The sequence below is a fragment of the Balaenoptera musculus genome, chromosome 1 (assembly GCF_009873245.2).
Source record: "Balaenoptera musculus isolate JJ_BM4_2016_0621 chromosome 1, mBalMus1.pri.v3, whole genome shotgun sequence".
Taxonomy (NCBI): domain Eukaryota; kingdom Metazoa; phylum Chordata; class Mammalia; order Artiodactyla; family Balaenopteridae; genus Balaenoptera; species Balaenoptera musculus.
In genome coordinates this window covers 17,839,726-17,856,134 of record NC_045785.1, presented here as the reverse complement: position 1 = coordinate 17,856,134, position 16,409 = coordinate 17,839,726, and the positions used below count along the sequence as shown (strand labels likewise).

Sequence of the window (16,409 nt, the reverse complement as noted above, 5' to 3'; positions counted from 1 at the left end):
CAGACTGAATATATATCTGCAAAATCAGCTGAATACCATCATATTTACGTCTTAGCTAAAAGTTAATAAAGACTGCTCCATAAACAAGTTTCAAAGAAGGAATTAAAGTGTAAATAAATTCAATTACAAAGAGATATGACCAAATCCATATGGACCCTCTGCTTTTCTCTGTGGCCACTGTCAAAGGAAAATGGAATTCCTCAAGCACACAGTGGGCCCAAGTCCACCACCCCTCAACACAAGCCTTCTTCCTCCTTCCATCTTATAATATAAAGGTCAGGTCATAGGTTCTAGTTGAATAATCCTAAAGTTGTGGTTTTAAAATCTGGAAGCAAAAGATGCAGTTTAACACGAGAGAACTGACACAATTCTTACAGGAAAGAATGACTTAAATTCTGTTTTATAGCCAGAGACCACAACTCTAACCTGGGCTAGTCCTTCCCCAAATCTGGATTTCTGGGTCACAGGTAATGAATCAGAGAAAATAGAGATCACTATAAATCCACCACTCAAATTCAAGTAAAAAGTAAAAACTCCCCTCAGGATGAAACAAAAAAATGACAATTTTGTCTGAAATCCACTTAGAACAAATGTTGACATGCTACACACAGAAGCTGATTCAATTATAAATCAGCCTCAGAAATGCACATTAAGAATTTTCCATTCACTTTAAAAAAATCACCCTATTTTCCTTCACAAAAAAGAACTTTTATTCTGTACTACAAAAACCTACCAATCACTCTAGATGAATGGCATTTAACAATCCAAATTTAGCAGTAGTTTTGCAATGTAATGGTCAAAATAAAGACGTTAGTGGTGGCTAAAAAGACATCTCTGAGCTATATCCAAAATAACTGAAATTACAACATGAATTTCTTCTACTTTGTATCACTCCCGAGTACAATGAATATGTTCTGAACAGTATATAAAGAATTTCTGATGAATAAAGGACATTAAAGAAAAATTCACAGAAGAAATACAAATGACTAATAAATGTGGAAAAGCAATCAGTCTAAGTAATCAAAGAAATGGAAAATAAATGAAATGATTTTGGTCTATTACAGCAGCACAGACTATCATCATTTTAATCACAAAAACAGGGCAGGGTAATGAGGGTGTCAACTGGGTCAGCCTCTCTGGGAAGCAATCTGACAACATGTATCAAATCTTTAAAAGCGTTCATACTTTTTTTTTTTTTGTTCATATTTTTTGACCAGGTAGTTTTCCTTCTAGAACTCTATCCTAAGGAAATAACCAGAGATAAGAGTCAAGAATGTATAAAGCTGTTCAGAGCTTCATTATAATAAGCAAAAATGGACATTTCAATGCCCAACAGTTAAAGTATGACCCAACTGTCAGACAAAAAAATATTTTGCCAACATTAAAATCAATCATTTAGCCAGAGGAGGAAGATGAACCAGATGAGTAGAACAGAATAAGGGTTTCTCTTAACCTGGGAAGGAAAGACAAAGTGATTATTTTTAATGTATATTTTTTAAAAAAAGTTTATAAAGATTCTTATTGTGTGTTTATAAGGTTATGAGGAATGAAAAGGATCCAAAGAATGCATGGAAGTAGGATCGCAATTTTGTAAAAACAAAAATTAAATATACATTTAAAAAAATACCTGGAGGAAAAAAAACCTAATTTTTAACAGTGGTTATCTCGGAATAGTAGTATTACAGATAACTTAAAAATTCTTTCCTCTCTTTCTATTTTTCCCCCCATATTCTATATAAAAGTAATATGTACCTTTTACAATTCAGGTGGAAAAAAGCTGATTGGAAACTTACTGTGCGGTTTCTAATGAACAGAAAAACCTTCTGGGTCTGCTGTGGTCCACTGATGATATCTGGAAAAACAGGCTGCTTCTTGAGAAGTCATCCGGTCATGAGGAAGTCTACTCTGGAAAGCTGCACCCTCCACACCTAACAAAGAAAAGCAAAGGACTTCTGGGAAAAGTGCAAGTGAATACAAAACTAGGGATAATGATTATGCCTCAAACTCCTTTCTCGCCTGAAGAACCTCTGTAAAGCTTTGCCTTACTTGCAGACTGATCTCACTTCCTTTTTTAAAAAAACTTTCAATTTGCTCAAAAGCTGAAACAGCCTTAGGATTTAGTCATTCTTTTGAGCTTAACATTCCAAAAATCAGTTTACTAATGAGTGAAACAATATACCTTATAAAGCACAAGGCATTTAGAATGTTTTCTTCATCCACAAAAAAACTTTAAAATATTGGAGGATACTCTAATTAAAATTAGCATTATTGATAATATACAATAAATTTTAAAACTAAAGAACCAGAGTAAAAGAAAATACACTAACAAGAAAGCAAAAGAGGCTATGGAGTGAAAAACACAATCACATGCCTTCTTTTAGGACTACAGCAGGGAACATGAAGAGGACTCTAAGGTTTAATAACCAACACATGATCTCATCAATGGCACCATCCATCAATTCTCATAATTCAGTGCTGGCAAGCAGTGAGAGAAACTAAGTAGACTACAATGAAGAGAGAAAAGAAAGCAAGGAATTCGCCTTTTCTGGCAGAAACATTAGAAATGCTTTACTACATATTGCAAGTAAAATATTTTACTGCATATACTATATAGTAATATATATACATAGTATATATATAACTTATATAACAAGTATAATTCTTAAAATTGGGTATTAAATTGATATTTGTATAAGCTGATGGTTAAGTACATCTTTATAAGATGTCCTTAGAAACATTCACATATATTTTACTTTTATTTCTAAGATGATCTGTCCCTGGTAGTCTAGTGGTTAGGATTCGGCGCTCTCTATCTAAGATGATCTTACAAATATATACTTAACCATCAGCTTCTGAACATATCAAGACACAATTTAAAGAGTTTCAAAATTCAATACCACTGAAGTAATTATATAAGTAACAAGATAGGCACCAGATATCCATATTTAATCATTTTAAAGCACATAAAACAAGAAGTTGGAAACACTGATAATGGAAGCAACATTAAAGGAAAGGCATTAGTAAGATTTGGAGAATAAAAAGAACAAGGCAGAGACCTTCAATATGGCGGAGGAGTGAGACGTGGAGATCACCTTCCTCCCCACAAATACATCAGAAATACATCTACATGTGGAACAACTCCTACAGAACACCTACTGAATGATGGCAGAAAACCTCAGACATCCCAAAAGGCAAGAAACTCCCCACGTACCTGGCCATGCGGCTGACAGGGTCTTGGTGCTCCAGCCAGATGTCAGGCCTGTGCCTCTGAGGTGGGAGAGCCGAGTTCAGGACATTGGTCCACCAGAGACCTCCCAGCTCCACATAATATCAAACGGCAAGAGCTCTCCCAGAGATCTCCATCTCAACGCTAAGACACAGCTCCACTCAACAACCAGCAATCTACAGTACTGGACACCTCATGCCAAACAACTAGCAAGACAGGAACACAACCCCACCCATTAGCAGACCCACCCATTAGCAGAGAGGCTACCAAAAATCATAATAAGGTCACAGACACCCCAAAACACACCACCGGATGTGGTCCTGCCAACCAGAAAGACAAGATCCAGCCTCACCCACCAGAATACAGGCACCAGTCCCATCCACCAGGAAGCCTACACAACCCACTGAACCAACCTTAGCCACTAGGGGCAGACACCAAAAACAACGGGAACTATGAACCTGCAGCCTGCAAAAAGGAGACCCCAAACACAGTAAGTTAAGCAAAATGAGAAGACAGAGAAACACACAGCAGATGAAGGAGCAAGGTAAAAACGCACCAGACCAAACAAATGAAGAGGAAATAGGCAGTCTACCTGAAAAAGAATTCAGAGTAATGATAATAAAGATGATCCAAAATCTTGGAAATACAATGGAGAAAATACAAGAATCGTTTCACAAAGACCTAGAAGAACTAAAGAGCAAACAAACAATGATGAACAACACAATAAATGAAATTAAAAATTCTCTACAATGAATCAATAGCAGAATAACTAAGGTAGAAGAACAGATAAGTGACCTGGAAGATAAAATAGTGGAAATAACTACTGCAGAGCAGAATAAAGAAAAAAGAATGAAAAGAATTGAGGGCAGTCTTAGAGACCTCTGGGACAACATTAAACGCACCAACATTCGAATTATAGGGGTCCCAGAAGAAGGAGAGAAAAAGAAACGGACTGAGAAAATATCTGACAAGATTATAGTTGAAAACTTCCCTAATATGGGAAAGGAAATAGTCAATCAAGTCCAGGAAGCACAGAGAGTCCCATAAAGGATAAATCCAAGGAGAAACATGCCAAGACACATATTAATCAAACTGTCAAAAATTAAATACAAAGAAAAAATATTAAAAGCAGCAAGGGAAAAACAACAAATAACATACAAGGGAATCCCCATAAAGTTAACAGCTGATCTTTCAGCAGAAACTCTGCAAGCCAGAAGGGAGTGGCAAGACATATTTAAAGTGATGAAAGGGAAAAACCTACAACCAAGATTACTCTACCCAGCAAGGATCTCATTCAGATTTGACGGAGAAATTAAAAACTTTACAGACAAGCAAAAGTTAAGAGAATTCAGCACCATCAAACAGCTTTACAACAAATGCTAAAGGAACTTCTCTAGGCAGGAAACACAAGAGAAGGAAAAGACCTACAATAACAAACCAAAAACAATTAAGAAAATGGTAATAGGAACATATATATCGATAATTACCTTAAATGTAAATGGATTAAATGCTCCCACCAAAAGACACAGACTGGCTGAATAGATACAAAAACAAGACCCGTATATATGCTGTCTACAAGAGACCCACTTCACACCTAGGGACACATACACACTGAAAGTGAGGGGATGGAAAAAGATATTCCATGCAAATGGAAATCAAAAGAAAGCTGGAGTAGCTATTCTCACATCAGACAAAACAGACTTTAAAATAAAGACTATTACAAGAGACAAAGAAGGACACTACATAAGGATAAAGGGATCAATACAAGAAGAAGGTATAACAATTGTAAATATTTATGCACCCAACATAGGATCACCTCAATACATAAGGCAAATGCTAACAGCCATAAAAGGGGAAATCGACAGTAACACAATCATAGTAGGGGACTTTACCACCCCATTTTCACCAACAGACAGATCATCCAAAATGAAATAAGGAAACACAAGCTTTAAATGATACATTAAACAAGATGGACTTAATTGATATTTATAGGACATTCCATCCAAAAACAACAGAATACACTTTCTTCTCAAGTGCTCATGGAACATTCTCCAGGAAAGATCATATCTTGGGTCACAAATCAAGCCTTAGTAAATTTAAGAAAATTGAAATCATATCACGTATCTTTTCCGACCACAGTGCTATGAGACTAGATATCAATTACAGGGGAAAATCTGTAAAAAAATACAAACACACGGAGGCTAAACAATACACTACTTAATAACCAAGAGATCACTGAAGAAATCAAATGGGAAATCAAAAAATACCTAGAAACAAATGACAATGAAAACATGATGACCCAAAACCTATGGGATGCAGCAAAAGCAGTTCTAAGAGGGAAGTTTATAGCAATACAATCCCACTTCAAGAAACAAGAAACATCTCAAATAAACAACCTAACCTTACACCTAAAGCAATTAGAGAAAGAAGAACAAAAAAACCCCAAAGTTAGCAGAAGGAAAGAAATCATAAAGATCAGATCAGAAATAAATGAAAAAGAAATGAAGGAAACAATAGCAAAGATCAATAAAACTAAAAGCTGGTTCTTTCAGAAGATAAACAAAATCGATAAACCATTAGCCAGACTCATCAAGAAAAAAAGGCAGAAGACTCAAATCAATAGAATAAGAAATGAAAAGGAAGTAACAACTGACACTGCAGAAATACAAAGGATCATGAGAGATTACTACAAGCAACTATATGCCAATAAAATGGACACCCTGGAAGAAATGGACAAATTGTTAGAAAAGCACAACCTTCTGAGACTGAACCAGGAAGAAATAGGAAATATAAACAGACCAATCATAAGCAGTGAAATTGAAACTGTGATTAAAAATCTTCCAACAAACAAAAAGCCCAGGACCAGATGGCTTCACAGGCGAATTCTATCAAACATTTAGAGAAGAGCTAACATCTATCCTTCTCAAACTCTTCCAAAATACAGCAGAGGGAGGAACACTCCCAAACTCATTCTACGAGGCCACCATCACCCTGATACCAAAACCAGACAAAGATGTCACAAAGAAAGAAAACTACAGGCCAGTATCACTGATGAACATCGATGCAAAAATCCTCAACAAAATAACAGCAAACAGAATCCAACAGCACATTAAAAGAATCATGCACCATGATCAAGTGGGGTTTATCCCAGGAATGCAGGGATTCTTCAGTATATGCAAATCAATCAATGTGATAAACCATATTAACAAACTGAAGGAGAAAAACCATATGATCATCTCAATAGATGTAGAAAAAGCTTTTGACAAAATTCAACACCCATTTATGATAAAAACCCTCCAGAAAGTAGGCATAGAGGGAACTTACCTCAACATAATAAAGGCCATATATGACAAACCCACAGCCAACATCATTCCCAGTGGTGAAAAACTGAAACCATTTCCTCTAAGATCAGGAACAAGACAAGGTTGTCCACTCTCACCACTATTATTCAACATAGTTTTGGAAGTTTTAGCCACAGCAATCAGAGAAGAAAAAGAAATAAAAGGAATCCAAATCAGAAAAGAAGAAGTAAAGCTGTCACTGTTTGCAGATGACATGATACTATACATAGAGAATCCTAAAGATGCTACCAGAAAACTACTAGAGCTAATCAATGAATGTGGTAAAGTAGCAGGATACAAAATTAATGCACAGAAATCTCTTGCATTCCCATACACTAATGATGAAAAATCTGAAAGAGAAATTAAGGAAACACTCCCATTTACCACTGCAACAAAAAGAATAAAATACCTAGGAATAAACCTACCTAAGGAGACAAAAGACCTATATGCAGAAAACTATAAGACACTGATGAAAGAAATTAAAGATGATACAAACAGATGGAGAGATATACCATGTTCTTGGATTGGAAGAACCAACATTGTGAAAATGACTCTACTACCCAAAGCAATCTACAGATTCAATGCAATCCCTATCAAACTACCAATGGCATTTTTCACAGAACTAGAACAAAAAATTTCACAATTTGTATGGAAACACAAAAGACCCCAAATAGCAAAAGCAATCTTGAGAAAGAAAAACGGAGCTGGAGGAATCAGGCTCCCTGACTTCAGACTATACTACAAAGCTACAGCAATCAGGACAGTATGGTACTGGCACAAAAACAGAAATATAGATCAATGGAACAGGATAGAAAGCCCAGAGATAAACCCACGCACATATGGTTACCTTATTTTTGATAAAGGAGGCAAGAATATACAGTGGAGAAAAGACAGCCTCTTCAATAAGTGGTGCTGGGAAAACTGGACAGCTATATGTAAAAGAATGAAATTAGAACACCCTCTAACACCATACAAAAAAATAAACTCAAAATGGATTAAAGACCTAAATGTAAGGGCAGACACTATAAAACGCTTAGAGGAAAACCTAGGCAGAACACTCTATGACATAAATCACAGCAAGATCCTTTTTGACCCACCTCCTAGAGAAATGGAAATAAAAACAAAAATAAACAAATGGGACCTAATGAAACTTAAAAGCTTTTGCACAGCAAAGGAAACCATAAACAAGACAAAAAGACAACCCTCAGAATGGGAGAAAATATTTGCAAATGAAGCAACTGACAAAGGATTAACCTCCAAAATTTACAAGCAGCTCATGCACCTCAATATCAAAAAAACAAACAACCCAATCCAAAAATGGGCAGAAGACCTAAATAGACATTTCTCCAAAGAAGATATACAGATTGCCAACAAACACATGAAAGGATGCTCAACCTCACTAATCATTAGAGAAATGCAAATCAAAACTACAATGAGGTATCACCTCACACCAATCAGAATGGCCATCATCAAAAAAATATACAAACAACAAATGCTGGAGAGGGTGTGGAGAAAAGGGAACCCTCTTGCACTGTTGGTGGGAATGTAAATTGATATAGCCACTATGGAGAACAGTATGGAGGTTCCTTAAAAAACTAAAAATGGAACTACCATATGACCCAGCAATCCCACTACTGGGCATATACCCTGAGAAAACCATAATTCAAAAAGAGTCATGTACCACAATGTTCACTGCAGCTCTATTTACAATAGCCAGGACATGGAAGCAACAAGTGTCCATCGACAGATGAATGGATAAAGAAGATGTGACACATATATACAATGGAATATTACTCAGCCATAAAAAGAAACAAAATTGAGTTATTTGTAGTGAGGTGGATGGACCTAGAGATTGTCATACAGAGTGAAGTAAGTCATAAAGAGAAAAATAAATACTGTATGCTAATATATATGGAATCTAAAAAAGAAAAAAAAAAGGTTATGAAGAACCTAAGGGCAGGACAGGAATAAAGACACAGACGTAGAGAATGGACTTGAGGACATGGGGAGGGGGAAGGGTAAGCTGGGACGAAGTGAGAGAGTGGCATGGACTTATATACACTATCAAATGGAAAACAGATAGCTAGTGGGAAGCAGCCACATAGCACAGGGAGATCAGCTCGGTGCTTTGTGACCACCTAGAGGGGTGGGATGGGGGGGTGGGATAGGGAGGGTGGGAGGGAGATGCAAGAGTGAGGAGATATGGGGATATATGTATCTGTATAGCTGATTCACTTTGTTATAAGCAGAAACTAACACACCATTGTAAAGCAATTATACTCCAATAAAGATGTTTAAAAAAAAAAAGAAGACGAACAAGGCAGGTAAAGATCTACCTTAGAAAATTATAGCTAAGCTATTGAGGTGTTGTTTCCACAAAGACATCCAAACACTATCTAGGAAAAAATAATGGTTAACAAGAGGTTAAGCAAAAATGTCTAATGCTACTGTGGGCTGTACATTAAGAAATACTGTTGTTGGAGACAAGAAGAAAAATCCATCCATTCACAGGAGATTATGAGGGCACAAATACTGTATTCACAACAGTAGATCAAATCAATAATCCTCACATTTAATGAATCTCAACCTAAAATTAAAGACTGTCAGGAGAATTAATTACTCCTTAAGGAAAAAGATAATCAGTAACAGCCATACTGTGGAGGGTGAAGCATGAAATTAAGGCATGAAAAGAAGAAATGCTGACTATCAGACGTATAGGTTATTTCAGTAATTTGAAAGTTTCGAAAACTATACAGCTTTTTTTTTTTTTTGGCTGTGTTGGATCTTTGTTGCTGCACGCGGGCTTGCTCCGTGGCATGTGGGATCTTCCCGGACCAGGGATCAAATCCATGTCCCCTGCGTTGGCAGGCAGATTCTTAACCACTGCGCCACCAGGGAAGCCTCAACTATACAGCTTTGATGTCCCCAGTCCTGTACCCCCAAATCAAAAAAAATAAACAAAAAACAAAGCCAAGTCCCAAAACATGTCACATTTATAAGAAGCATTATCTACCCAATAATCCTGAGTATTTGGACCAAATACCTCTTAATAGGTTACTTCTTGGTATATTTCATGTGTATACTATTAATAAGACAACCAATGAACTCTGTAAACTCTACTTCTCCCTCCCAAAAATAGGGTAGTTTTCTTTCTTAGCTATATTATCTTCTATATATATGTTTAATAAGTGGTCAATGGACATCAATCCTACTGCAAAATACTATTGTCAACGACAGCCAGAAACACCATGTGGGGAAATAGCACTAAATTTTACATTATATTTGGTTCCTCATTCCAAGTGTTCTTATCAACAGAAATCACTCCAATATAGTTGGCTAATTTGGGAAATAGGTAACAATTAAGAAATTTTATATCAGTCATATGACAGTTTTAAATTATCTTTGAATCAAACATCAAAAGTTTAACAAAAGGAATTAAAGAAGCCAAAAGTTGTAATATTAATGTATATGTGGAATAACTGTTCTCCATCTCTATCTTCTATATAACATCTAAAAAAAACCCCAATTATTCTTAAAAATAAATTTTTAAAAAATGAAAAATGGTCCCTAAAAACTCAGTAATTATTGCCTTCCTTCTGGTTTTTAGGGATGAAAATTACTATTTCAAAGAAGGAAACCATTATCAAAATCAAGGTGACAAGTGTGCAAGATTAAAAAATCTAACTTTTTTCCAAGGAAACAAAAAATGTTAATTTGGAACCTAAACTGCTCAGAAGCTAAATCAAAACATTCTTTCTATAAAATATTTCAAAATGAACTAACAAACCACTCTGGATAATCTAACTCAAGTATCTCCTTTAGAGGGAAGAACCTTACAGAATACAATTGTCTTCAGTATAATATCCTGATTAAAAGTAGCAGTAAAAAAAAAAAAAAAAAAAGTAGCAGTAGTACATATAATTCAGAAGTATTTACACTTGGCTCTGGAATACAGTTTTATACTTTGGTGTTTGTGTGTACTTAACAGAGTCTGGTATTCTGGAAATCTAGAATGTTTCAAAGATGCTACCTTAATTTTTTAAAAGCCCCAAGGCTGCCTACATACCAATCTTGCCCTCTGTTCAATTCCTCTTTCTCACCACTTCACACAGGAAATTTCCAGCATCACCTTTCAAAATGCAGTCATGCTAAAGCATAATTGCCTTTTCTAATGGTCTGATTGGCTCATGCTTTCTCTCTAAACACAGTAAAAGTAGTTAAATATTTAAGGGACTAATTTAGACCTTTCCGGATATATCAATTAGGCAGAAGAAAGGAGGGGGGAAGTGAGGATATAGGACCGCTATTCCATGAAATCATTTCCCCCCTGATTCTGATATGACACAGGTAGCATCTTGAATGAAGTAAGAGAGATATAACAGAAAAGAAGGCCTCCATGAGTTTCTTGCCTTTTTCCCCCCTTTATTAACGTAGATAAAATTAACTACAATTAGATTTCTAGCTAAAGAGGGAAAACAAGAGCCTGATAGGACGTACATATAAACTTCCTAAAATTAGTAAGTTTAGATGCACCATATCCAGTCCTATAATAGTTTAAAAATAAAAGAATAAAGAATAGGGGGAGAAGAGAGAAAAAGGAAAAAGAGGAGAATCCTATGATTTCTTATGCTTTAGATTTTTTATTTTCAGCGCAAACGCACACTTTAAATGATTCTATGAGGGAGGGTGTAAGGAATAGTCTATGCATAATAAACGAGACCTCTGGGTTCTCACTCCTCCACAGTTGGGTATATTCCTGGTCGAGTCATTTAACTTTGTGTTTCAGGACCTGATAAACAGGGGTGATACAAATACCACCTGTTTGAAGGCAGAAAGCTAGGCAAGATGACCTCAAGTTCCCTTCTAACTTTTAAGATTTAGGATGTAAATACCAACTTGGTATGATTTTTTAAAAGTCAAGATGTGATCCTGGTCCCAAGATACTCATGATGGTCATTTGGTTTTGTTAAGAGAATAACGTTGATCACTTACAAGCATATGTTTCTAACTCTGACTGATCATCTCACAAATGCATGCTTCTGAACAAGGTGAAAATCTAAAGAAGAGATCTTGAAGGGTTCAGAATAGTCACCACCATTCCTGGAAACACTTAAAACTCATGTTCTACTAATATTAAGTCAGTAGCACCACAGTTCTATATGAAAGTCTGCTTTTACTTTCAGCAATACAACATGTTGTTTACTTAAGCAAAAGAGTAAACTTATTTATTACTCATGTAAAAACAAAACAAAAAGAAACAAGAAAACTCAATTTATTTCTTCAAGATTAAAGCTCTAAAGGCTATCCCTGACCCTCAACAGTTCCATGGAAGATCCAATTGTGCATCATTTGATGAAAAGCATTCTTGAAGATTGATCTGCCAGATATAGACTCTGAATGAGAATTTTAACTCCTCTAAGACAACCATGTACTGATTATCAACCTCCAATCCTTTGAATAGCATTTAAAGAAGTCTACTTCTAACATTCTGGATCCCCTAAGTACTAATTTCTGTATTAACATTGAACTATTTTTGATCCAAGAGGGTAAAATACAAATATTCCCTGGACCTGCTGTACACAAACTATAATAAACAAATAATTTTAAAGTAGACTTAAGAGTTCAAAAGTGACAAACTCCAAAAGTGATACCTATTCCAAGTCTATCAAAATGTATATATAAACTAGTTTTGAGCACTGGCACACACAATAACATCCTTTACGAGGTAAAGGATGAAATCCAGATATTCTACTTTGGATTCTTGGAACAAACGTTAACTGTTCCAGATGGGCCCCTATAAATCATTTAACCCTTTACTTTTTCCAAAAGTTAAAATCTCATAGTTTGGTCTGGAAAGAAACAGCACTTCAAGCAGACTTTTTAACAAAGATTAATTTTCATGTGAGAAACAAAATGTTTAAACTGCAAAATGATTAACTATGTAATGTTAACTGAAAAAACTGTATCCAATACCACTTAACAACCATTTCTCTTGCCCACATATTTCCTCTGACTAATCCTAGAATGCCTTTCCATCCTGTTTTTCAGCCTATGGCTTCCCCTCTGTGTATAAAGTTATTTTTCTTTGTAAAGGTCCCATGATTTCTAAGTCTATGTTTTATATCATGTTTACTTTTACTATAAAGGCTGCTGGGGAGAAAAGTACCCGCCATCTCCTCAAAAACATGAAGAAGAGTGGAGGGCTGAGATCGGCCTGAGGACTTCAAAAGGTTTTGCTTGCCTTTGTTCTGGCTACACTTTCTCCTATTATACTACTCTGTCCTGTGGGTTAAAGTTCCCCTGCGCTTCTGGCTAAAATGTGGGTACTACAGCCAAAAACACTTGCAAGCATCAATCCCTGACTTGGCGGCTCTTGCTAAGTGGCAAGCATCTAATGCCACCCTCACCTGATGCTTGGCCGTCTCCATACCCTCCAGAACTGTCGTCTTGAAGTCCTCCTGCTTGCCCTGTGGAAGGAAAGAGGAGAACTCAGGGACCTTACTCCATAAATTGAGATAATATCTGGACATAAAGGCCTAATAGTTGGCGACTCACGAATTCACCACCAACTAGTAAACGCATATTCAGAGAGCTCCTTCTTCTGGAATCAAGGCCCAGGGAATCACATTATAGTCTTCCAAATTCTGGTCAGGAAACTTCAACTTTACATGCTGATTCTTGTTGAAAGGTAGGAGAACAAAGTATGTAGTATTTCTAATTGCTAAATCCTTGCTGTCAGTCTTAATAGTCAAGGTTGGATGGGGGAAAAGGGATTCCAAATGTCTTTTACTACTTGTTGCTAGGCTGAGAGTGGGTGTGACATGGGCTCTAGGATCTGGAGTTGCAACAATTCAGCATCCGCTCAATGTCTCCTAAACTTTATCTTTTTATCTAAAAAGAATATATATAAGACAACAAGCAAAAGACATAATTTTAATGAAAAATTCTCCCCTTGACTTCAAAGAAGGGATGATAACTAAGAGATTCAGTTCCAAAAGAAGTTTCATTCACTATACATACTAGACAGTGCCAGACCTGAACATGCCAGTGCTTCCTCAGTAACACTTTAATTATACCACCATAAAACACCTCACAGTCATATGCCAAGTACTGTAGATAGACATAACACAAGGGGGAAGGCTGGAGCAGGCAAGATGGTGGGGGAGCTTCTACCTCAAGCTTCACAATAAGCCTGCTAAGAAATTTTCCTCATTGATTAATGTACAGAAATAACTTTAAGAAAAGTATCACAGCTTGAAAGTTCAACCTGAGAAAGTTAGGATAGATCATCTTCCAGACTCTTCCAAAAATCAATCACCAAGACAGATGAAATGATCCTCTTAAGCCTCTCACCTCCTCATATACTATGGGAAAACTACAGTGTGATCTTTGGAAGATATGAAACACCATCCCCCAAAGATCTAAAACTGGACACTCTTCATTAAACAGTTTATTCTAAAAGAATCTCAACTAGAAAGCAGATTGATTATTCCACCATTTGAGTTAAAAGGCAGCAGGAAAGTAAAACTGACATAGCCCCCTTACTGTAAGAATGATCCCTGGTCTGTGAGACTTAAAATGACATTTTCATCTTTAAGTATATGAAGGTATTCATACATAAATGATTTCTGACAATATTATAATGTGTTGCTAGATGGTATATGGTCTGCTGAAAGTAGAATAGAATCCCATCCTAAAATTATTTCACATTGCTCTTGTATAAACGGTACTTTAGGTTCTAGTAGGTTATGCTTCTCAGACAAGGTACAAGGTATATGATTTGTTGTTTACAGCCTTTGGAAAGGGCATATAATTATGAAGAGATAACTCCAATTATGAAATCCAATCTGTAAACTTATCTTGAAAATGCAGGCTGTACATTTAAAATTTTACTTTTGAAGTTTAAATTAAAAAATGTTCATTCTTAATAACTTATGGATTTATTCATTTAAAAGTCTTTCAGAGTTAAAAAGTTTCAGAGTTAAAAATTGTTGTCATTATTTTCTTTGGTTCCAAATAGAACCAAACTAGACCAGAAGATTAAGCTATTATTTTAGAAGGGGGGAAAGGGGCTGAAAACAATGAAAGAGTTTCCAAGAAGAACGTTTAGGCATTAGGAATAATATAGCTCTTCTTTCTCAAATTATGTTTCTGGCTTCTTTAAGAAAGAATGAAAACAACAGTCTCTTCTAATGATGGCATCTCACCACTTCTTAATAAGTAAAAACAAAACCAAAAAACACTTTCAAGCTTGCCATTAAGACTGAATTATTTTACCCTTTCTACTTCTATCATTTTCCTTCTTCTCCCACCACATGTCATACAATATGTTATTTACTGTACTTATTTTTTTTTCCTGTCAATGTTTTTTCTTAATAGAAATATGGATTTCTTACCCCTGATTTATGTGCTCAAAAGGTCAACAGGCTGCTCTTTTACAACAAGGTAAGGCAGTCTTTTTTGCTGTCTGCTTTTGAAAAGAGGTACTAACAAAATTCTTAGAAAGACACTGTCCTTTGATGAAAATACGCAGGAGAAACATGGAAAATATTCAATACTCTGGAAAGATTTTTAAAAGGTATCTCTCATAGCAACAGAAAGTCAAAAAAGAAATGAAACTCTAAAATACTACTTAAGCAGAGAAACAGGAGAAAACCAAGCAGAAGATGATATAAACATGAAAGAAATGATGGAAAACAAAAAGTGCTTACAATTAAGTAAATGAACAATATATTTGTCTCTTGAATTGATGAATATTTATAACCTGCTTGAAAGTAAAGTTGCTATTTTCTCTCTAATCGCAATATACTCATGAGTATTTTGAGGGTGCCTACTTCTCCAAAGACAGCGGAAAACAGCACCATTTTTATTAGTGGTATTCTAGACCAATTCTTCCTCTTTTTTTTTTTTGCTTTACCAGCTCTCAGATTCTTTATTTTGCCAGCATGCTATAATGTTTAAAGCACAGAATCATGCAATACAATTGGCATAAGAAAGTCTTATAATTACATATTAATTTCCTTTATTCTTTAACAGAATACTCATTTTATTAAGAACAGCACACATACAAATGTTTGCAGCTAACTTTCCATCCAGGTAGTGTCTCTGATTAGAACATATAAAATGCCATATTCATTTGCTCTTCGGGTCTTTCGGGCCTAGAACTCTGCTTCTGACAGTGGCACAAAGACATGGAACAGCAGGCAAATCTGGTTGTTATCTTCCATGAGCTCAAATTCAAAACAGAAGATGAAACTATACACAAGCAACTTTTTATTATCACCTTGATTTTGGCACTACTGAGCTAGCAGACTTCCTTTTGTTTTCACACACCCCCGCCGACAACACACACACAAAATCCTCAAGTTTGAAGTAGAGACCCTAATACAGTTTATTTGTGCATATCTTCTCCAAGTTGAAAATAAAATCTTTTCGGTTTATCTTACATAGCAGCCTTTCAGTTGTCCTCTAATAAATCTTCTACAGATCTGTTAAGTTATTCTTGAAGAACAGTTAGGTATTTTAGTTATAGTCACACTACTGAATTGTTTTTTCATCTTGATTCAAACTCTCAAGAGACCACTCTTTCAGCATCTTAAGAGGAAGTCTATTACGTTCAAATACTTTTATCTGGCCGGCATAGAGGTGAGAATCATTGGTGTGTTGTTCCCAGGAACATACGGAACAACATATTCATCACATTTTGACTATTTAGTTTCTTGGAATCACATTAACTGATAACTTTGTAAACATTTTGAGGAATTACTAAATCTTCTAGGAAGCAATGCTCTTTAGACAGAAAATCAATTCATCAAAATTTATTTAATCAAAAATTTACCAAA

The 16,409-nt window shown here is 35.7% G+C and overlaps 1 protein-coding gene across 1 annotated transcript in view; it reads right to left on the bottom strand.

Moving 5' to 3' along the window:
* KDM1A (lysine demethylase 1A) overlaps positions 1–16,409 on the bottom strand; it is a 63,615-nt gene that overhangs the window by 28,780 nt on the left and 18,426 nt on the right. Inside the window, 3 exon segments of the mRNA XM_036872598.1 lie at positions 1,794–1,859; positions 1,861–1,928; positions 12,975–13,034. Of these exon segments, the coding sequence (XP_036728493.1) occupies positions 1,794–1,859; positions 1,861–1,928; positions 12,975–13,034 (194 nt within the window).